Source organism: Gallus gallus, chromosome 2 (assembly GCF_016699485.2).
Source record: "Gallus gallus isolate bGalGal1 chromosome 2, bGalGal1.mat.broiler.GRCg7b, whole genome shotgun sequence".
NCBI lineage: Eukaryota > Metazoa > Chordata > Aves > Galliformes > Phasianidae > Gallus > Gallus gallus.
In genome coordinates this window covers 65,987,010-66,009,708 of record NC_052533.1, presented here as the reverse complement: position 1 = coordinate 66,009,708, position 22,699 = coordinate 65,987,010, and the positions used below count along the sequence as shown (strand labels likewise).

The 22,699-nt window shown below is 47.7% G+C and overlaps 2 protein-coding genes across 8 annotated transcripts in view; one reads left to right on the top strand and one right to left on the bottom strand.

The window, feature by feature from the left end:
* The first annotated feature begins 657 nt into the window (after positions 1-657).
* PSMG4 (proteasome (prosome, macropain) assembly chaperone 4) overlaps positions 658-22,699 on the top strand; it is a 35,562-nt gene continuing 13,520 nt past the window's right edge. The window contains exons 1-3 of one of the 3 annotated variants that reach the window (XM_015276015.3): positions 658-1,189; positions 1,269-1,339; positions 5,633-5,893. In XM_015276015.3, the coding sequence (XP_015131501.2) occupies positions 738-1,189; positions 1,269-1,339; positions 5,633-5,754 (645 nt within the window). In that variant the 5' untranslated portion in view covers positions 658-737 and the 3' untranslated portion in view covers positions 5,755-5,893. Of the gene's footprint in view, positions 1,190-1,263; positions 1,340-5,632; positions 11,011-22,699 lie in introns of those variants that run through there. The other 2 variants (XM_418969.8, XM_046938321.1) reach the window with 2 other exon arrangements.
* The window catches only part of SLC22A23 (solute carrier family 22 member 23), a 99,225-nt gene continuing 83,732 nt past the window's right edge, over positions 7,207-22,699 (bottom strand). For 3 of the 5 annotated variants that reach the window (XM_418968.8, XM_046938318.1, XM_046938319.1), the window contains exons 6-10: positions 22,322-22,424; positions 19,819-20,051; positions 17,060-17,092; positions 15,955-16,078; positions 7,207-11,482 (exon numbers count right to left, since the gene is read on the bottom strand). In XM_418968.8, the coding sequence (XP_418968.4) occupies positions 11,125-11,482; positions 15,955-16,078; positions 17,060-17,092; positions 19,819-20,051; positions 22,322-22,424 (851 nt within the window). In that variant the 3' untranslated portion in view covers positions 7,207-11,124. The other 2 variants (XR_001463404.4, XM_015276012.4) reach the window with 2 other exon arrangements.

Here is a 22,699-nt window from a genome sequence, read left to right as displayed (position 1 = left end):
ACCCAGCATGATTTGCAGGCAGCAGCTGTATTTCACAAAAGATCTTAAATACGTAGAACTGCATACATGCAGAAGGACCCTCTAAGGGCACTCTAAGCCCTTTGAGGACTTGCTTTAATGGGTTCTAGAGGCCTTAGGATCCCAGGGAAAGCTACCAGAGCTCTTTATCTCTGAGATAACTCCTGAGGAGGAGAACAGAACGTGGTGAAGTAAATGCAGTCCCCCTCTTAAGGAGGAACAAGCCTGTAGGCAGCCTTGTGAGCAACAGAAGAGGCCTACACTTGGTGTATTAACACCAAGGGAGAAACAAGAGGACTGCTGCCTCAATTCCTACCCAGCAGGAGAGGCATGCTGGGCTGGAGCTCTGCTAGATCAGAGCCTCCACTAGGACCACACAGAGCCAACTCTGGCCTAATGTAGCAGAGAAACTGGCTCAGGGCCTCCAGAAAAAGATTTACCTATATGAATAAATGTCCGCAAGGCCCTAACCTCCCTTATAGTGATGGAAAGCAGGCCTCAGCAGAGACCCAACACAGCTCAACCTAACCGTGCCCCACACTGCTCTTTTCCCAATTGGAAAACCTCCTCCACCTGCAGACATCTCACCACCAACACCTGTGCAGTTCCTGACAGAAACACTACACAGCACTCGCTTTTTTTTTTCCCCCTTTCCCTATTTCAGACCACAGTTTTAGCTCTGAACGCAGAGAAAACCTGTGGCCGCCAGAAGCAGAAAGATGAGCGTGACACAAAGGGAAGAGCTCAGAGCCCACGAGAAGCCCGCAGCCCACACTCAGCCCCTCCCAGCGCAGCTCTGCCATTCGCCTGCCTCATTATCACTAGAGGCGGACCCGCCGAACCTGGCGGGAGCCGTTTCAGGAACGGAAACGCCAAACCCACCCCCCTCCAGCCGCCATTTTGAAGGCTGCCCCCGTCCCGCCCTCTCCCGCCGCTGCCGGGGCGGAGCCCCGCGCGGTGCCGCCCCCGGTCCCGCTGCGGCCTGGCCGGGTAGATGGAGGCGGCAGGCGGCGGTGCAGCGCCGGACTGTATCGGTCTGCACGATTTCAGCGGGCAACTGGGAGAGCAGCGGGTGCACTTCCACGCCATGCGGCTGCAGGACTCGCTCTTCCTCTGGGTGGGCGCCGCGCCCGCCCTGTCCAGCCTGGCCGTGGCCATGTGCAACCCCCGGGTGAGTGTGTGTCCCCGTCCCCGCACCGCCCGGTGCCGTTCCGTGGCTCAGCCCGCGCTGTGTTTTGCCCGCAGGACAGCGTGCCCGTGTCCACCTCCCTGCTGGGGGACCCCTCCGACACCGCCTCCGCCTGCCTGGCCCAGCGCCTGGGTACGTGCGCGGCACTGGGACTGCGGGACCGAACTGTCCCCCTGGGTTGGGACTGGAGGGCGGCGGGGGGCGCCTTGTGTGGGGCGGGGATTGTGTGGGGCGGGGCGGGGCGGGCCGCCTTCCTGCCGGGCAGGAGTGCTTCTGGGCGACGGTTGTAGCATCACAGGATCATCCTGTGTAGCATCCAGAACATCCCGAGTCGGAAGAGGCCCACAAGAGCCATCGAGTCCTGCTCCCGGCTCTGCCTGAGAGCGCTGTCCAAACACTCCTAAACTCCGGCACTTGGGGCCATGCCCACAGCCCTGGGCAGCCCGTTCCATGCCCACCGCCCTCTGGTGCAGACCATTTTCCTAACTCCCAGCTGCCCCTCCCCTGACACAGCTCCATGCCGTTCCCTCCAGCTCTGTCGCTGTCACAGAGAGCAGAGCTCAGCGCTGCCCCTCCACTCCCCTCATGAGGGGCTGCAGCTGCCATGAGGCCTCCCCTCAGCTCCTCTGCTCTGGGCTGGGTGAACTAGAGACCTCAGCCACTCCTTGTACCTTCCAGACCGTTCCTGTTTTCACAGCCCTCCTTTGGATACTCTCTAATAGCTTTATGTCCTCATTGTACTGTAGTGGCCAAACTGCACCCAGAGCTGGAGGTGATCGCACCAAACCCTGTTGCATTTCTCAGTGGTTAGCCCCCACATTCTGCCCTTGTGAGCCCCAGGCCATCTCACATGTGCCAGCGCTTGCGCTGCCACTGCACCACATAAGACACACGTCTGGGGTTGTCCCCTTCTTGTAACCATAGAATCATTGAGGTTGGAAAAAAACCCTAAAATCATCGAGTCCAACCTTCAAGCCATCACCACCATGACCACTAAACCATGTTCCTAAGGTCTCCAACCTGTGATAGAGCATCCTAGCATACCCACAGCACAACATCAATTCATGCAGCAACGCAAATGCATGCCTCCAGTAACAGCACATCCTGTCAAGGAACCTAGCAACTACTTAGTTTCAACAGCGGCCTTGTGCAGGTTAGTGGAGCTCACTGGCCAGCAACTGGTGCAGCTCCAGCGGACAAACTGGTGACGTGCTTGATACCGGGTGTTCGATACAGGATGGTGCACTGCTTGTTTTCTGCTTACTTCTGTTGTTTCAGTTGAAAAAGTCGTGTAATTCTTCCTCACAAGCTGGATCTTGATCATGGGCAGAGTCTGTTCCATGCACCAGACAGTTCCATGAGCCTGCCCCTACTTCTCTGTGGCCCAACACCTATATAAAAAAGGGTTGTTCAACCAGGCTGATCTTGGACAACCATCGCCAGCTGGTGTCCTTTCCTAATCCCTATAACGTCTTTTACCAGTTACTGCTGTAGTCTCCCCTGGTGGCAGCTCTTTCTCTTACCAGGTTCCGGCATCTCCAGTGTTACTAGTAACATTATTGTGTGCTGTATAACATGATTTCTTTATGTGTAGTTAGTGCATTGTCCTGTCTTTGTTACCGAGAGCTTGGTACTGGGATATTGGTCATTCTTGATCCTCACAGCATGACACACCTTCATGCCTTCCTTCTCTTTGTATGCCTGCAGTACCTGATATTATTTTATTTTAAGCTTCCCATGCCCAGCTGGCCTTTTGGTCAGCGTTCCTGTCTGGCTTACCTCACGGCTGCAGTTTCCCCCCTGGTCACCCCCACCTATGTTCTTAATAAATCCTCTTCTCACTTGTAGTCTCCTGCCTAAGGAACACCCTCCTGAGGAGGACCTGGGTACCTTTTTCCCTTTGGGTTGGAAAGAGAAAGTCAGTGACATAATTCTGGCTTTGACTGATCACGTGCTTGCTGATCATATAAGCTAATGGGGTTTTGAGAAGAGAATTGAATCTTCTTTCTGAAATTCTACACCCTGGTTTCTAGGCTTACATTTGTCAGCCCAGCAATGTAATGTGGGCTTAGTGAGCTTGCAGCCACTCAGTCCAAAGCTGTTTTACACTGAGATCAATGTAATATAATTCATTGCCAAGCCTCTCTATGTCTTCTTTGTTCCATGGGCTGTGCAGCAAGGAGATGTGCGCTCTGCCCTGAGCAGAAATACCAAGCATCGCTTTGGCTGGAGTTGAGCTTTGCTCCAGGGAATTAAATCCTCTGTACTCCCACAGCTTCTGCAATAATACAGATTGCTGTTTGCAGCCCAGCCTGCCCCGTAGCTCAGGCAGCCTTCTTACCCATCCTGCCATCTTGGAACCTTCAGACAGGCAGTAGCTTCTTTTTCTCTGTGCTGTCACCACGTTTTCATGTGCCATTTCCATCCTGCTGTTGGCAGGCACTCGTTTTAGTAGCACACAATGCCATCTGGAGGCAAATAGTAGTATTTCTTCTGCTTCCCAGTTGTGTTCCATCACCTGCACTTTGTTCCTGCAATGTCAGGTTCCCTGTTCTGGGGCAGGAGTTTCGGTGCTCCCATATGTCTGACCGAGTTTGACCGAGTCTGACCAAGTTCCTAGCCAGAACAGCTGCATTTAGTGTACTGGCTCTGTCTTTTCACTTGCTTTATTTTTTTTCCCTCCACTCATGGAAGCACATTTGCAGCATTCCCATTCCTACATGCCTATTTCTATCTGTACTGGGTGCAGCGATTGCTTCCCACAGCCTACCTCCATGCCCTACCTCCATGCTCTAACACAAGATGCATCTAACCTGTTGAGAAACTTGTATCCTAAAAGATAGTTCTCTGCGAGCTGGAGGAGTCCCCTACTAGAGAAGGCTTTGTGTATGTGTAGCCTCTCCGTGCTAAGCGGGTAAGCTGGTAGAATGGAAAATGGCAATAAACAGATTTGCATAAAGAAATACTTCAAAGGAGTAGTTAAACTACATTTTATATATATATATGTATGTGCGTGTGTTAAAATATGAGTATAAACGTATATATAGTTTATACTTGTTTTCTGAAATTAACTGAAGAAGGACTGAGAGATTACACGTTCTGGTGTCTTTAGTTACAGTTGTTAGATTTCAGATGATGTTTTTGAATACTGAGTGGAACACTCTTGATTTCTCCTTGGGACTGGCAGCTCCCAGCTTGCTCCTCTCAGGAATGTGGTGTGACCTAAATACCGTTTCTGTCTTTTCTTTCACGCAACTATTTTAAACCAAGTGTCTGTTTTTCCCTATGGTGCTTCAGCAGTTGAATTTTAGCCATGTATTAAGGGAGTTACAAAACAGCAATATCACATAGGTAATATCTAAGTAGAATTCCATTTTATATATAAAATGCTTCTTTGTATTATCTGTTCTACTCTGATAATTAAGTTTTCCTGGCCCAGTGGACATTGGTTTTGTCACTGTTAATTAGTTCTGTGATGGATGACAGCTCTTAATTTCATAGCACCTCTCTCCAGGTGGTTACCAGCACAGTAGCCCAGAAGTTCTGATGTTCATGGATGCCACATAAGTGAAGGGTAGAGGAAACACAGCCACTGACATCAGGCTTTGACAAAAGTCATGCACAGCTCTGGGGGCCTTTTTGGGGTGTTCATAATGAAAAGAAAGAACTTTACTAATTGTGATAAGTTTCTTGTTGACTTTCCCTCGGTGTTTTTCATGAACCAAGTGTCAGTGATGCAGTTTGAGCTTCGTCTGTTGTTTCACTCTACAACTTCCCGAAGGGAGGTTGTGATGAGGAGGGGTTTGGCCTCTTCACCCAGGCAACAAACAGGACCCGAGGAAACGGCCACAAGTTGTGCCAGAGGATGTTCAGGTTAGACATAAGGAAAAACTTTTTCTCTCAGAGAGTGGTCAGGCACTGGAATGGCTGCCCAAGGAGGTGGTGGAGTCGCCGTCCCTGGCAGTGTTCAAGAGGCGTCTGGATGAGGAGCTACGAGATGGGGTTTGGTGGCTTGTGGTAGCAATGGTAATGGGAGGACGGTTGGACTACATGATCTTGTAGGTCCTTTCCAACCTTGTGAATCTGTGATTCTGTTCTATGATTCACTCCCGCTACACTATACTTAAGAATTGTCCAAAATGCACAAAAAGCATGGGGAGGTTTTCCAGCGACTAATGGCTTTTGCGGCACTCCAAAAACTTGTTCACAGTCACCAGGTGGGATTATATTACCCACTCTGGTGATGTGCAGAGATTTGCCCAACATGCCCATGCCGAGTGCTTTACAACTGGGTCCTGGCATGTGGGAAGTAGAGAATGATCTGGTAGGCATCTTCACAATCGTTTTTCAGAATGAATGCTTGAGTATCCCTGTGGCTTTTGTAATGGAGCAAACTGTGTCTGAATACTTTGTTCTGTGTTTTAGCCAAGAAGACCAAAAAACAGGTATTTGTCAGCTACAATCTGCCAAACACAGACAGCAGTTTCACCTTACTCATAGAAAACAGGATCAAGGAAGAAATGATGGCTTTTCCTGAGAAGTTCTGACTTTGCATCGTTGTAAAATAACCAGAAGTTTTTGTTTCAGAAGAACTGAGTGCAGTTTTCACACTGCCATTAAGCAGTGTACTTGTTTTGTATTGCATTGATTGAATTTGCATTTGTTATTAAATATAGCTGACCTAAATACAGTTGGACCTGGAATTTTTTTTTAACCCCAGATTTGCTACCCTGCCAAGCTGGGGACAGGTTGGTCGAGTAGGAAGGTGCTGCCATGTAAGAACATCATTGTAGAAGCGTGTACAACGTCTGGCCTGCTTCCTCTGCTGGGAAATCAGTGCCAAGTTGTAGCAATTCATCTACCACGTGGTAGTGTTGAACGTGGTAGAGCAGCTTGCAGTTGTTTGTATGAACACCTGTGAGGGTATCAGAGAGCACTGCCTTTTGCTTCAGAGGAAAATGATGCTAATAGCTGAAATGGGGACTATTAGAATGGAACCACGTGGGTTTTATATTGAACAGCTGTAAAACACAACGAGCATTACCTTGCTCTGTCATTTTAGTTGCTGTTGTACTAGTGCTAAATGCTGAATTTCCTTCCATCTTCTGGACATGGGGAGGCTTTCACAAAGGGTTTTCTGTACAGCCCGGACAGAGGCATAGAGGGAAAAAGCACAGCTTGACTTCTGGAGCAGTAGGTAAGTCTGCCAGCTGCTAGAAAAACATCGTGTGTATAAATTGAACATACTCGTTAGAAAAATCAGAGCAGTCAATACCACCACCACTGCTAGGCATTCTGTTGCTACAGCTCTAGACTTGCTTCTTGCTAGGATATCCTTTCAAAGGCAAATCCCCCTGCTATTTTGTTCAACAAACGGGCAGCTAAAAATTAACTCTGTGAAAAAAAAAGCCCAAACCCCAAAACATACCACAGAGCCAATGGTGTAATGACTGTTTGTAGCTGTCAATACACGCTGTGCTACTGAGCAGTACCTATTCTTCACAGCAATTTTAGGAACGTTGAGCATAGCAACCTGATGAGCAAATGGAGTATTTTTCCTTTTTATTGCAAGTTGAGCCCTGACTCAAACTTCTGATGCAAATGAAAATTCCAAGTTCACCAAAGGTCGGTGCGTGATGTTGGATTACAGCCAGTCTCCAGCTGTCTGAAGGAGTGGGAATATCCATGGCTGCAGACCTGCCATCAGCATCGTACATGCAGTGTGGGAGCACTGGGCCCATTCTTACCTGGTAGGCACAGCCACCAACGCTTGGCTGCAGTTCAAGATCACGGCAGCAAAAGCAGCTGCTGGAGGGGATTTTAATTTATACAGCCCAGGAAGCAGAGTCAGCTGTTCTTCAGTGACTGAATGCAGAGGATAATTAGTTGCAAATCAATGTGCAGATTAAATTAGCCCGAATTAAAATCGGTTCGTTCTGTTTGTAGAGGAGGGCTCACCCGAAGTCACGGGGAGGGAGACAGACCACGGAAGGCAAGCCGATGGGACAACATCTTTTTATTCTGTACATTTACATACAAAGTTTCTCAGTAGGTACAACGGATGTAACATCATGCAGACATTTAGCTTGTAAGACTGTTTTCAGTACTCGATTTAAGCTTGTGCTATGAGGAAGCACCACCAGACTATTCATGATCAAAACATACAGTAACACGATTCTTTAAAATTTCATCAGAAACTGCAATGGGGAGGGAAGTCTCACCCACAGACATAACACACTGTTACTCCTTTCCCAAAACGTTTTACACAATACATTTAAAATGAGGTTTGTCATTTTTCTTAAAAAAAGTTACAGTGGGAGAGATGATCCCACACTTATAGTGTTGTCTTATGTGCCAGCTACAGGCGCAACTCGACTTGACATTCACAGAGTTCATTTAATGGCACTTCTGCTTCCAATTTGGTGACCTTTAGTGTTTGGCTCCAGGAAGTGGCAACAGTTAAGCAAAATACTTCCATAAAAAAAAAAAAGTAATAAAAAAACCCAACAACCATACAGCAAGCGTGCTCACCAAAACTGCAAGGTAAATCAGACGGAACCCTCTCACACGTGCCAGAAAACACCTCCAAACAGATGACAGCTTTCTCCACGCTGTCTGTATCTGTCTGTAGTGTGTCGGGCAGCACAAGTGTTACGGAAACCTTTAAAGGAAAGACAACCAAGAGCAAGCATAATGTCACTTTCACATTTTTCTTCAAAACAAGAAAGAAAGAAGAAAGCCCTTGAATGGTAAGCCGAAAGAAAAAAATCCATGGATGGGCTCAGAGGTTACCGAAGGCTCACAGAAAAAGGCCAACGTGGACAGGACAACTCAGAGTGCTTCCTGCACTGTGGTGGCCAGAAACGGCCGTTGCAAAGAGCAGCTCCTGGCCGTGGCTGCAGAGGAGCGGATGGAAGAGCCGATGGCTGTGCAACGAGGCACTGTGTGTCTGCCTGCGGCACCCAACTGCTCCTCCGAGCTCTCCCACACCAGAGAAGCTTAAGAAAAGCTTTCCAGCTACACGAGTGTGGGGAGAAGGAAACAAAAACAGAAGAAAACAGACATAATTGTTCATCTTTCCAGAAGGTGCAAAATGAGCTACCGATTTTGTGTTTTATTATCATGATGGAGGCGGAGGGCCAAACCGGCCTGAGAAGTTGGGACTCCCAACACTGCAGATCAGTACCAAGTATCTGTTTACAGGCAAGCAAAAAAAAAGCCTGCAGTAATTCATGTCACTTTTTAAAGAATTAACAACAACAAAAAGCGCCAAATATTCCTGTCACCTCGTGTTCATTACATAAAGGTTGATATGTTCAAACAAGCATTCTCTTCCCTGGGCCTGCCTGTCCTCAGAGAGCAAACACCAGAATAGGAAACGATAAAGCGCTGTGGACACCAGCGGTGAGCACACCGGGATTGCTGACGGTGCTGGAAGCAGCCAGCTGTGTGAATGGGCTCCAAGAGCCGTACCGCAGCTTGAGTACACACGCAGAGACCTTTTCTATTCCCTTCAAACTTGTTCTGCCTCGTCAATTTCCCTTGTGAACCCACTTCTTCCCCCCATTGTGCTTGCCACAAACGTCTTATATTGAAGGCGGGAGGTATTGTACAAATTTGGCACGTGGATACTGCGTGGACTTGAAAGGCCTTGGGTTTTCCTTAGGTGAGCACAGATCGTGGAAGTCAGCACAGAACAGGAAGAGGGAAATGGCCACTCTCAAGCTGGGCAATAAAACTTTGGTGTAAGGAAGATCAGGCTCTCGCCGTCACAGCAAGTCTAGCAGAGATGAAAAAACAGTAGTGTAATTTTGGGCAAAATTATCATCGACTGGTCCAGTGTTTCGTACCGGGCTCAGGAAGAACCCAAATGTCCACATCCTCTGTACAAACATTAGTAGCTTAAGGACAACATTGCTATACTGAACACGACAAACTCTGTCACTTCCGCAGGTCTACCTGTCCTCCTGCTCAGCAGTATCTGAGCTGTGCTGTGTACCTCAGTGCCTGCCATGGGAGCACCTCTCTGATTTACTGGGGACTGGAAGAGGACATCAGCAGCCTAGTGGAGGATGGAAATTGTTACGTTCAGTAGTTAGTAGACAATTTATATACAGCAAAGGAGGAAGGGGGAGGGCAGGTAGAGGAGGAAAGTGCTAACAAGCGCTTTCCGTGCTTGCAAACGCAAGGTGTACATCAAACAAAGTGGCAATCATATGGACACGCAATACAACACTGACATCCTGCTGCTCTGTTTGTTCAAATGTCTGCACTACTGCGCAATCACAAATGGATGGCCTGAGTGGAAAAGGAAAAAGAGGGAGGGAGAGGAGAGAGGTTAACTACAATGCAAGAAAGCTGTTTGTTTACAACATCCTTGCACTGAATTGGATCCTCACAGTCATCACACAGCGAGAACCAAAAGCTGATGGCCAATACAAGTAGTTGGCTTGGAATCCAAAGGAAGGACGTCAAGTGGCCGTGATCGAAGTGCTATCCATACAGTATGTGACAAATCGGACGTTCACTTTCCTTAGAGTAGCAGAGTGGGATTGACCCCATTTAATTTTTTTTTCTTTTTTTCCTGAAAGAAAATCCTACAAAAGCAGTTGGGAGAGGGGGAAAGTACAGGTGAGCTCACCGAGTATTCATGGGTCAGAACCAGAAAACATCTCAGAAAGTCCCAAGACGGCCAACAACAGACATTAAATCATTCACAGGCTATCAATTCCTTCCTTTCTGATAGTCACTTAAACATTTTGTCCACTTAAATTGGTAACAAAACCTCTGGTTCTAAACACAGGCAGGGCAATGCCAGCACGCTCATTTCCCAGGAGCGGCAATCGCAGCCACGCTGCCTTGGGAAATAGAAGTACAAACCGCAGCCAATGCTCCTTGCTTTTTGTTGCTTCTGGTCTGTGCTCTTCTGGAGCAGTCAACTGTAGATTCAGGACCTCCTAGTAATTAAAGCCATTCTTGGCAAAACTAATTTTTGCATCATTGGTCAAATCGTTTACATCTACATTAGTACTAAACACCAGCAGGAACAGTCTAAAATAGGTTAACAGACTCTTAAAATGTGTAAAGCTGATTCTCACTGAAAAATCAGCTTGTTTGGGTAGGATTTTCTTCAATGCATTTGGTGAAAAAAAACCCGTACTAATTTAGAAAGTAACTTTTAAATGCACATGGGCTATAAAAAAAACCATAAGCTGCCTAAAATGCAGTCAGAATTTGAGTCACAACAGGTTTTGCTTTGTTTCTTCTTCTTCTTCTTTTTTTTTTGGTGTATACAAACACAGCAGGCAACCTGGGCGCTTTGCCTCTCTAGACAGGCAGAAGAATGTTGCACAAGTCAAAGTTTCAGTCGATTCAACTTTGCGGTGATACCTCCTTCCTTTAAAGGAACACAAAAAGGAAACAAAAAACAACCTCCCCCCCCCCCACGGTTTCTTTCTTGGAATGGCTGCACCTCTTATAATAAGATGGCTTCATTTTTGTGATCTACGAAAGGAAAAGGAAATAAAGTGCTTCTTGAGAATAAATCAAAATAAATATACATATTTAATGGCAGGAAAAAAGAGTTCTGAAGGGCTACCTCCAGCCAGGTCTTTTCTCAGATGAGTATTTTCCCCCATAACTTCTTCAAGAGCAATCTGCACAACAGCTGATGACTCCTGCAAGCTGCTTTAGCAACAGAGTTGGATTCCCCCAAGTCTGCATCTGCTCCATCACTGGCTCGTAAAACCTGCGCAAAACACCTTTGCCCAAAGTGCTGTTCATCCTGCACAACAGCATCAAAATAAAAATACAAAAGGAAGGGGAGAAGGGAAAAAAAAAAACAAAAACAAACCACCAAAGAAACAAACAAACAAACAAAAAAAAAACGATAAAAAAAAAGGAGAAAATCCACCCAGTTACATTGACTTCATCCCGTTGGCAGTGGTGTTCTCAGAGATGCCGTCGCTCACAGTTGCTGAGTCGTGAAGGCCCGAGTAGTCCTTGAGTTCAGAGTTTGTGAGGAGCAGGGGCTGCTCGCCCTTCTTGTGAGGCAGGAGGGGCTGCCTGGTGTAGTGCTCCCCGTCCGGGATGTTCTCGGGCAGGTTCTGGTTCTTGCTCTCCGGCAGCAGCAGGATGCAGATGATGCAGATGAGCGTACAGCAGGCAAAGATGACGTGGTGCAGGAAGTAGCCTTTCTGGTTGTGCAGCTCCATGATGGGTGCAGTCAGGCGGCCAAAACCCGCGCTGGCCAGGACCAGCCCCAGCCCTCCGCCCCTGCAAACACAGCAGAGGTGAGAGCCCAGCCCCACGCGTATGTGCTGGAAAAGCACCTGAACACCCCTTTGGCTTGAGACCCAAGGCTGTCTTACTGGGCAAGCAACTTGGGCACGTGGACTCTGAAATCTCTGAGGCAAAGCTGTTTGCTCACAGCTTTTGTGCTGTGCAGAAAAAAAAGCTGTGTTGCTTTGCTGTTGTAGATGATTACTGCCTATCTGCCACTATGAGGAGAAATAACCATACTCACTCAAGTATCTTTTCACACCCACATAACTGTACCTACATAAGGAGAAGAGTAGCTGTATTGTGTGAGTACGTAGCCAGCCCTCTAAAATATTCCATATGCTCCTGTATTTAGCAAGGGCAAACCAGATTTTGCTTAGCATTCTGCTTAGACAAGACACACCTGAAGTGGTAGGTGCGGAAGTCTATTTTGGCTGTCCCTGAAGTATCTGGCAGCAACGGCCAGTGGAGGCAGGAGATGAGGCTTCACAGACCATTGCCTCATTCTGCTGCACCAAGCACTGAGCGCTGAAATATTTTCCCTATAAAATGTGTTGGGGCTGGAACCTCTACATGCACCGGTGTTGTACCAACATGAATCATTTTCAGAAAAAAAAAAAAAGATAACAGAGCAAGTGGTTGAAATAGGAGGATAAGCCAAGAATTCAGGGATTCATTTCTGAGACCTCTTCCTGACTCCTGAAACCATGAGGCAGATGCCTCGCCTTGCTCTTGCTTTCCTCGTGTATTCACGTGCTGTGCATCAAGGGGTGACAGAAAGGTGAATACAGGTAAATGCTTAAATAACAAATAGGAAACTTCATAGAATATTCTTTATGGCACATGTGCTTATTTATTAAAGCAACATGCCAGAGTACTGAGATCATATATGCAAGCACCAAAAAAGAGTGAAAATGCATTAAAGCGCAAAAAGAACCCTAAAGTGTGAAACCAGCCTCTTCTATCGCCCCATCACAAGAATGGAAATATTTGCACCAGCTGCATTCTGTGCCATTTCGACTCCGGGTTATGCAAACAGCCCCTCTGGCAATGCGTAACATTCCCTGGTGCCTCTCCAAGCCCCGTGCACATCCAGCCACGTGGCTGGGGCTGTCCCATCCCACCTGGTGACACCACAGACACGGGCAGACCTGTTTCTGTGGCAGGAACACCAAGACCTCCGGGCTGTCACCTGAAGTGGCTCCCCTTAGCTGCATCCCACAGAGCTGCAGCATGCCCTTCCCAAGGCGTCCTCTCCTGCAGAGGGAGGTCAGGCCTGGTGGCAGAGACGTGCAGGCTTCAAACGGTGCTCTTAGGACAAAAATTCCTTTAGGTACCTTCTATTTCTCCACACTCGGCAAAGCTCTTTTCACAGATAAGAGTGAATTTTCCCCAAACACTGCCAAAGCCCTAATTAAAACCTTGCCAGCTTTCCGATGGCAATTTAGAAACCTTGCTGAATGCACCCCTTGTGCAAGCGGCCTCCGTGCAGCTTCATTAATAGGCTCACATGGGTGCTCCGCAGAACTTCCCTCCCAGACACATGGTGAGCTGCTCTCCAAGTTGGCCGGCTCACATCAGCACTTGCTACAGCTACAGTGCATCTCAGTGAGCGAGGGGAACTGAGGTGAGCCTTAAAAGCAGCTGCGGAAGGACATCAGAGAGGCTGAAAGGAAGCAGGAAAAGGCAACAAAGGCAGCTCTGTCACTACAGGGCAAGCAGCTTCACATTTGGAGGGGGAAAGAAATACAGTTTTTCCATGTCATGTCAGTAATTAGAGCAAGTGTTACTTTATCCTGCCCTCAGAAACTGGTAGGGGAATGACTGAAAATATAGGTTGGTGTGCTTGGTTTTTCGTGTCTGACTATACTGCAAATATGAAAATGGGAAAACAAAACTAAACACAAAAGGCAAAAAAGCAGAAAGCTCTGCGAACAGGGAAGCAGTGCCACCACTAGGGGGCGGACAGAGCTCATGGTGCTGCACAGCAGCGAGCAGGTGGCCTGGCAGCCCTGTCCTGACAGGGCCCGTGCCAAAAACTGCTGCCCTGTGCAAGCTGGGGGCTGCAGTGTCTGTCAGAAAGCAGCACAGCATCCTCCCCAGTGCTCCTGGCCTGGGCCAGGCTGAGCCTGATGGAAAGGACTCACCCTTCTCAGCTTTGCACAGTGCACTGTCATCCTATCTTGGGTTGGCCATTTGTCCTCAGAACCAACTGCTTATTAGGGCTTTATCCCATCTGCTCAGCTGCTTCTGAAATCATCCCCTGAACACTCCCGTGGCTTTTCCCAGCCTGCTTCTTACATGAACAGCCCTTCTGGAGTATCAGCTCCAGGCCAGGGTTTAGACACCCACGGCCTTGACACCTTTGAAAAGACCAGCCTGGTCCAGATTCCAGTCAATAGCACCATACCCTGCTGGAAACACAGCTTGCCACATCTGTTGATGGATAAAGCTCCTAACACAGCCATCACTGCCCACACTTCATTTCCGTGCCTGTGGTGGGGACAAAAGCAGGGCACCAAGTGAACTGCTGGTCCAGGCCTCTTTTCCCAGTTGTTAGTGACTGAGAACACAGAGGACAGGGAGAGGACACCACGCTTTCCTCAGCCCATTCCTACTGAGGAGCTGTGCAACCCACGGTGGTATTTTCATCAAGATTACTGGAGATGGATCACCAGTGCTATTTGCTGCTCAGATTCAGTAGCTGGAAGTCCCTGGTATAAATAAAACATTTGATCACGGAAACCTCAGAGACAGCTCCAGTTCTCTCACTACTTCTCTTTTCCTTAAGGCTCCTCAAGGTTCAACAAAAAGCACAGTACGATGCTCTGCAACACTAAGGGACATCAGATGTGGTATTCTGGAAAAGAGGCGAGGCCAGAGCCCACTGCAGTGCAAGACACAGACAGCTTAACTGTACTTCCACCTGAGACATGTTTACAGACTGTCCTGAGAGCCACAACGTAATTACAGCCCCGACCCGATGTCATCAACAGGTTTGCAATGGTATGAGTGCAAAGCGCTGGAGACTATCATCATCCCTATTTATAAATGGGGACCCTGAGGCACATCCAGCTATTGTCACTTGCCCGGTGTCACCCAGCAGAGCCAGGGGAAGCAGAACTTCGGTTCCCAGACAGGAATTTGTCCCCCTCTCCGTTACAACACGAGCAATTTAAGGAAAAAGCTTGCTAGGTCCACACTGCATCCCTGACCCCATCTGGCAGATCCCCTTCTAGTGGACTCGGCCAATTCCTTATCTGCACGCCTTTCAAACAGAGATGAGGAGAAAATTAAAGAGGCATAAAGAGACCAAACGACTGACAGGCACGTAAATAAATAGCTGCTAGCGTTTGGGGCTGCTGTGCAGTCTCCTCACCACTCACACTGCCCTGCCCTGTGGGAATAATGTTATCTGTAAAATACATTCACAAAGTCAGAGAGCTCGGAAGAGCGGGCCGTGGACTGAGAGGACTGGCAAATCTGACAGTTTTGTTATAATGCTTTTTACGAAGTTATTGAAAAACCGTGTAATTGGAGGGGAAGAGGAAAGCACAGAATCTCCTCCTCCCCGCTCCCCTCTCCCTCCCACCCGTATGACCTACATTCCTATGAAATTCAATGGGAATCAGAGCGGACTCCTGAATCGCTGTGGCACTGCTGAAAGCACAACCCAGAACACAGAAGCACAAACTTCGTGCTCGGAGAGATAACAGTGAATAAATAAAGTGGTACAAAAGCCATACAATACAAGGACAATTTACAGAGGGCTCCCCAGAGAAGATCATCTGCCTGAGTTCTACTACTGCCCAGCGTGAGAGCACTCCTCTTTAGAGAAACATCGAGCCTTGGCTAAGACAGATCTGGGGGCAAAGAGAAAGATGGCGAAGAGGTAGAGTGTGGTTCTGCAGTGAAGGCAAAACAAAGTGGTGCTGTAGGCAAAACTGCAGATCACTGCATACTGCAGCACCTCCTTTCCACCGAACCACTCCTACAGCAGGATTAACTCACCCTATGGAGGCAGGGAACTGCAGCTATGTCCTTCTCTGCACTTGTGTGAATCTATCTTACATCCAGCTGTGGGCTCACACAGTTACTGCTTGTACAAATCCAGCAGGGTAAGCAGAGGAACAAAATGGTGTAAAACTACAGGATCTGATTCAGCTAAGTACTTTAGATCATACCATGCTGTGAACAAATGCAGCTCATGTGATGACTGGCCTGCTGAAAATCACCACGATGGGGTATGCGGTGGAGCCATCTGAAACAAAGCCCCTCTATCCTCAGATAGGCATTCACTTAGACAGACTGCAGCAATTAAAAAGTGGCTCAGAAATTACTGTGTGGTCCAATTATGAGAGATTTCCCCCCCAACCCATACAGTGTGTTAGGTTACACAGCCCACTCATTAAGACAATGAGTTAATTTCTCCCTGCCCGTTAAGGTGAGGGGCCCCGGTGTCTCACCTTATTACTGTGGGTGTGATTTCGGCACAGAAGAATACGCTGAGACTTCCAACGGCATGCGAAGAAAACATCCCCACAATGGAAAATGCGGTAGAGAACTTGTCTTTGACACTGTCACTCATACCTGTCAAGACAGGGATGTGCATGAAAAGAGAGAACGAGGCCAAATCTCCAAGAAGGAAAACAAGAAAACAGGTCTACGTTACTCATTCTCCCTAAATAAGGATTTGAGTCATTTCTGTAACACTCATTTAAAGCAGGTATTTATAAAATCCTTTCCCAAGCACCCAAGATATAAACACAGATGAAAAAAAAATCGTAATGTCATGCCAAAAATGACAGTGATCTCTGCATTATTTACGCTCAGCCACCACAAAAAGCTAAAAGACCAAAAAAACCCCACCTATTTGGGCAGCCTTTTAGGCACCAGTCGCTTCCCTCCCACATTTGACAGACAGGCGGATGCAGGTGGTGTTCATCACGTTGCCAGCACCTGGTACAGCTCACAGGCCTGGGTGCTGGAGAGGCTCACGGGACAGCAGGGGAGGGAAACAGAAGTGCTCCCACTTCCATTCCACCTGCCAATGCCCTGACAGTGACGGGTCTGCAGACTGCTGCAACTCAGCCTGACCCTCTGTGTTGGATCCAATGGATAACCACCCACTTAGATTCTTGCTGAAAATATCAGCTCTTGGGAGAGCAAAAAGTATACGGGAGTCCTTAGATCACAACTTCTGCAGCGTATGGAGTGATTCCCACAGCCTGCTGAGGGCTAAGCCCTTTCTGCAATGCACCCCAAGTCTGTAGGAGAGGACAAATCCTGCAGGCAGACAGGGATGTGAGCACAGTGCCTTGCACACCAGGGCTCTGTGAGGCTCTTGGGCACTTTTTGTAGCAATGACCCAGTGGACACTGCTGGACAGAAGAGACCTTGGAAAAGCTGAGTGAGGCCAGGTCTGACCATTCAGATACAGAAGTTCCCCCGTAGCCCATCGCTGCATTGCCACGACAGTACTTCAGGCTGAGAAACCGTGTCTGAGTTCCCTTCTCAGAACAGACTTCAGCATTGTTTTCTGCACACTGCAGACACGTATGTAAACCGTACCTGAGTCTGGAAGTTGACTGTATTTTCCAATCACTGTGTCCAAGATCACGGAAGTTACAATATGATAAAAGTAAGAGAGGGAGAAAAAACAAGAGTGTACCATTGTTACTCATGCAACTCATCCAGAGTAAAAAAAGACAAGGCGAGCCCCGCATGCCTCCCTCAGCCCCACGCACTCCTCCTGTCCCACAGCAGGACTGACACACCCCCTGATGCAACATGCCAGCTTCAGCCAAATGAATGCTAATGAAATGGTGATAATAACCACAGAGGCAAAGCATTTTGAAGAGACCCAGAATTGCTGCTGGGATAACACAAAGGCCTCTTTGTTGTTAATGAAGAGGGAGAAGAGAAACTGCCCCCATCCTGCAGCCCCAAGGAGATGGCCAACGTAGGCTCTGCTTGGAGAGCAAAGCTCTCAGTGTTAGCATCACTGTGTGGTGAGTGACCTCCTCCCCCGGCAGCAATGCAAGGGGCACCCCGGGGTCTGGAGCAAGGACTGAGCGGGATAAGCCTCAATGCCTGCTGCTGATGGATACACTCCCTCTCCCCCCTTCTGCAATCCCCATTTCATTTGCTAATTACACCCAAATTATGCTAAACTGAAACATACAGCTGTAACAGATTTAGTACTTGCTAGGGTCACTGCTTCTCTCCAAACGCTGTCCAGCAGTTTTGGGGAAGAAGTGAGGTATGGTCTTGAGCGGGAAGAGAGAAGCTGCTCCAAAGCTCAAGGCTGCCTTTCTTTCCTTTCCCCATTTCTTTGTGAAAAGAGAAGTGACAGCCTACAGGAACAGGGCATCTGCTGAAGTCCAAGTGTCAGCATATAGCCGAAAGCACCTAGGGTCTGTGGCTGTTTTTAGATTTTAGCAACTCTGTCACAGAATGGTTTGGGTTGGACAGGACCTTGCAGCCTACCCAGCTCCAATCCCATGCCGTGGGAAGGGCTGCTCCCCACCAGCTCAGGCTGCCCAGGGCCCCATCCAACCTGGCCTTGAGCCTCCAGGGATGGGGCACCACAGCTTCTCTGGGCAGCTATGCCAGTGCCTTTGCTCAGAAAACCACACAGACCCATCATGGAAAAGGTTCTAGCAATTCTCACAGGATGTTCCTACCCACCATCAGCCCTCGTTGCTGAAAAACTGAAACCAGATTTTAATGGCTCCGGTGCGCTTTCTCTCTACAAAGCAACTACATTTATTACCTTGGCAGCCTTCACAAATATCCAGTGCCCTTAAAAATAAAGATGAATGTACTGTAGAGACCCTGCTGGACACCATCACCAGAACCTGGAGTTTTGGGAGAACACACACACACGGTGTGCATCTGCATGTCACAGTACTTCAAAGCATGAGATGAGGCATAGAGCTTCTCCCCTTTCAGCTGACACTGTTGGGCACAGTAAGCGTGCTCAAAGGAAATGTAAACATCTGTACCAAGTGGAGAGCAACACTGGAGTCTCCTCAATGCCCTGAAAGATATTCATTGTTGCCCCTTCCCACTTCCACAAATAGCGTGTTCACTAAAGGCTGACTTGGTCAACACTTTCAGGAAATACAGTCTGTAAATATGAGCAACACTTGCTGGCCAAGGGCTCCCCCTCAACATGAGGGAACGTAAAAATCTTTCCATCCTCAACGCAAAAACCCTCTCTCATTAAAACTCTGAAGTCATTTCTAAACTTAGAAGTGGAAAACAGCAACAACCAGTGTTCTCGTGTTTGTCACAATTCCAGTTTGTCCAGAGGCACGTCTCAGTCTCCCAAAAGCCCCCAGAGGAGGGGGAGAGACTCTGTTTTTGTAAGGAACAACGTCTTAGACAAGCTGCATCACCTCAAGAAATCATATCTACATATGCACGTAGACCTTACACACATGCCACAGTAGAAGTAGGGCTCCTCAACTGTGTTTCTCTGCTACCCACACATTACTCGTAAGTAGCAAGATGGCCAGAGTAGGCAGAAGACATGCAGCTATTGCTTTAACTCCTGCTTCTTTTAGAGGCCATTTGGAAAGCAGACCTAAGTGGGAAGTTCCTTCCTTCCCAAGCCCCTACTCAGCTCCTTCCCCAAAGCCTATTTCACTGAAATAAATGTGTTTTTTTTGTTTGCTTGTCTTTACATGACAGAACTAGAAGCAGCACCAACACTCAGTGAGCTTTACTACTGGGACTCATCCAGAACACAATTCCTCTTCTTAATGAATCTAAGGCAACAAGTGTTTGGAGAATCCTTCAGATAAATTCAGCCACTGAAGCTAAGCAGGTGTACTGCATGTCAGATCTCAGGGAGGCAATGGAAACATTCCCTGGTCCCTTATCCAAAGATCCTGGAGGTGGGAGGAATCGACCTAAGCTACACAACATTATCCATCAACTCTATGAACATGTTAAAATCAATTCTCCCCTCCCATAAGAAAAAAATAGGGAGAACAGAGAACCTACATCCAAAATTTGACAGTGAATTGTTAACTCTGACAGAGTGTAAATCTCTGTACCTGTACAGTGCAAGGAAACATTGAACAGGAGACTCCTATGAGCACCTAATGATGTACTACTTTAACTGATAAAAGGGAGCCAAAATATACCGTAAGTGACATTTCTGCTATCACTGTCAGCAGGATCATACGGCACAGAAATCAGCTGAGTTCCCACACAGCTACTTGGCTGTCAGACTCTCTGCCATCAACTGCTGTGACCACTTTACCTCTACGTGTCACACTCAGCCTCCCGTGGTCCAGAAAAGCTCATCTCCAACTTACAGTTCAGAAGGCCCAGCTGCAGAAGCGATGCCAAGGCTGTAAGGATCATGAAGAGCAGGAGCCCTCCTCTCCTCCCCAGGAACCCAACCACAGGGCACATGGCCAGGCAGGATGCCAGCGCAATCCCAGCCATGGTATAGTAGTCTGCATAGAAGTTCTGGGTAATCGTCATCTTCGCTTCATGCCCCATCATGCTTTTTGCAAAACAGTGGTGAATGCCGTAGCCGGTCAGCCTAGGGAACAGGAAAGGGCAGCAAGAGATCATCACCATGTACTGCAATGTAATTCAACATAGAAACATAGTCACGTGGGAAGCATTTCTGCTGTGAGAATACAATGCCTACTGCAAAAAGACCCATCTCTAATTAGTCTTCCAGGTGCTATCATTAAAATAAGAAATGATTAAAATAGAAAAATAAAAAACTCCTTATTCAAGCGGAGATTTGCAATTTACTGTCTTCATTTGGACAGCTTTTGCTCAAGATCAGGATATGATAAACTTTCTAAGGACTCAGTGCTCTCAACTCAACAGCCCCCAGGGCAGCAGCAGTACCCTTGCAGGGAAGAGCCTCCTGCCCCAGCACCTACACCTGACAAACCTGCTGCAAGCTCATGTCAAATTCATGGTGCCTCACAGAGCTGCAGACTCAGGTCTCCAAAAATGAATGGCAGGTGCATTATACTGATACACTTCTATCCTCCCGAGTGTCAGGAACTTGAAGCACTTGTCAGTGTGAACCAGGTATTAATTTAAGCATAGATACAGCTGGGGAATGCACAATTGCTGAGTGCATGACTACTTGGAGCCTGGGGAATTTTTCTTGCAACTTTGTGAATCAACACCACAGTTCAAGAATACTCCCCCAGCACCGCACTCCTCCCCCAGCAACCAACAGCAGCACAGTTACCTGCCGTTATACAGAAATATCACCTGCTTTGGGTATCTGGACAACTCTTCCTCTAAGCAAAATATTAGCAAAATCATTTTTAATAAAGGAGCGGCACTAACCAGCTTCTATCTTCTCCCCTTCTCTTGTGTGCATGCACACACGCTTGCTAAGGTTGGTATTTAGACCATGACTAATAAATCGGATTAGCATATCGTCTGTGCTTTGCTGCCCAGTCTGCTTCCCCATGAATTACTCAGTTATCTTAACTTGCTGAAACTGAAGACGTTTATCTCCCTTTCTACCTCATCACTCCCTGAGAAAGGTTCCTCCTCCATGTCCCATCCGTACTGCAATAACTTAGTGCAGCCCCATGCAACAGAATCGACAGAACTTAGATGTATTTTTTTCCCACCTCATAAGGACAAACCTGAAAGCTATTTCCTTAAACACACATCAGCTGCACACTCTATCTGGATGGCAAATAGCCTCCATGTGCTATTGCTCTAAGTCGCTCTCTGTGGGCTCCCTAGTTTCGGATTAGGGAATTTCTAAACAAGCATCACTAGAAAGGGTGTGGGTGAAAGGGAGAATTCCCCCATATTTCCACATACAGCTAACTCTGGCTCTTCAATCTGTTTGCTCAGCCTAAGAAGAAAACATTGCTTCAGAACCAGGCCAAATACTGAGACGTGGCAAAGAGGAATGCAAAGCCCTAAGAAGAGAGTTGGTTCTACAACCAGTGCACAATCTGCATGCCTCTCAGGGGCTGTCCTCTCTGCGTTAAGACCGGTCCATGTGCCTATTAGCAGGGACAACGGCTGCAGACTGGGGCCATGAACTGGGGAAGAAAAAGCCACAAGAGCACTACAGACTTCTAAGGAGAGCAGAGGATGTGCAGATGTCCAGTCTGCTCCCACTTCCGCTGGAAAGATCTCAGAACCAAATTCAAACAGGCATTTTAGAAAAATTAGAAAATCTCTCTATAAGCTGGGTTGGCCAGAGGCTAAATCTGCAGCCTATCCATTTCCTTTGAACAGCGTGCTCAATTTTGGACAGGTCTCAGAGACTGTAACCCGCAAAATTCTCAGGCAGAGGCCTCACTTTGCACACGTAAGCACACGCTAGCTGAAGCTTCAGGACACAATTGCATTGCTCTATTCTTGATTTGGGAGATTTGAAACAACTCCGCAGTTTCTTTTTGAGGCCACATTAAGGGCACTGCTGTACAAGGGAGTAAGCAATGTCTTCCTCTGCGACGCAGCTAAATCAGAGGTAAACAACTCAGGCTTGTGCTCCTGTGGTATTAATGATTTCAAAAATCCCCTCCAGGATGCCAGCAGCAGTGTTTGCAAGTGTGAGAGCTGTCAGAGCAGTTCTGACGGCAATGCTCCTGCAGCATGACACCTGGGAAGACACACGGTGCTGTCTGAAATGACCATTTCCTCCACTTTGCCATAGAAAAGAGTTCCCTGCAACTGCTGGTGCTTTTCCACGGTCTTTATCAGAGACTCAAGCTAAGGGTCCCACACCGGAGAGCCCCCACCATTTCCCATTATTGCTTTCAGTTCACCAACCACAAAAATACTCAAACAGAAACACAGTATGGGACTTACGAGTTCACACACAATACCACAATGTTTTTCCACAGGTTCCTGGTTCCCACCACTTTGATAATGCAGACTTTCTTCGATCTCCTAGTGATCTCCTTTTCCAGCTCTGAAACAAAACAAACGAACCAAATTATTAGGTAATTAGTGATAGGACAAGAGTTAACGGCCTTACGTTGCACCAAGAGGGGTTCAGGTTGGATACTTGGAAAAATTTCCTCTCAGAAAGAGTGGTAAAGCACTGGAATGGGCTGCCCAGGGAGGTGGTGGAGTCACTGTCCCTGGAGGTATTCAGGAAATGTGTGGATGTGGCACTGGGGCATGGTTAGTGGACATGGTGGGGAAGGGTTGATGGTTGAACCACACGATCTTAGTGGCCTTTGT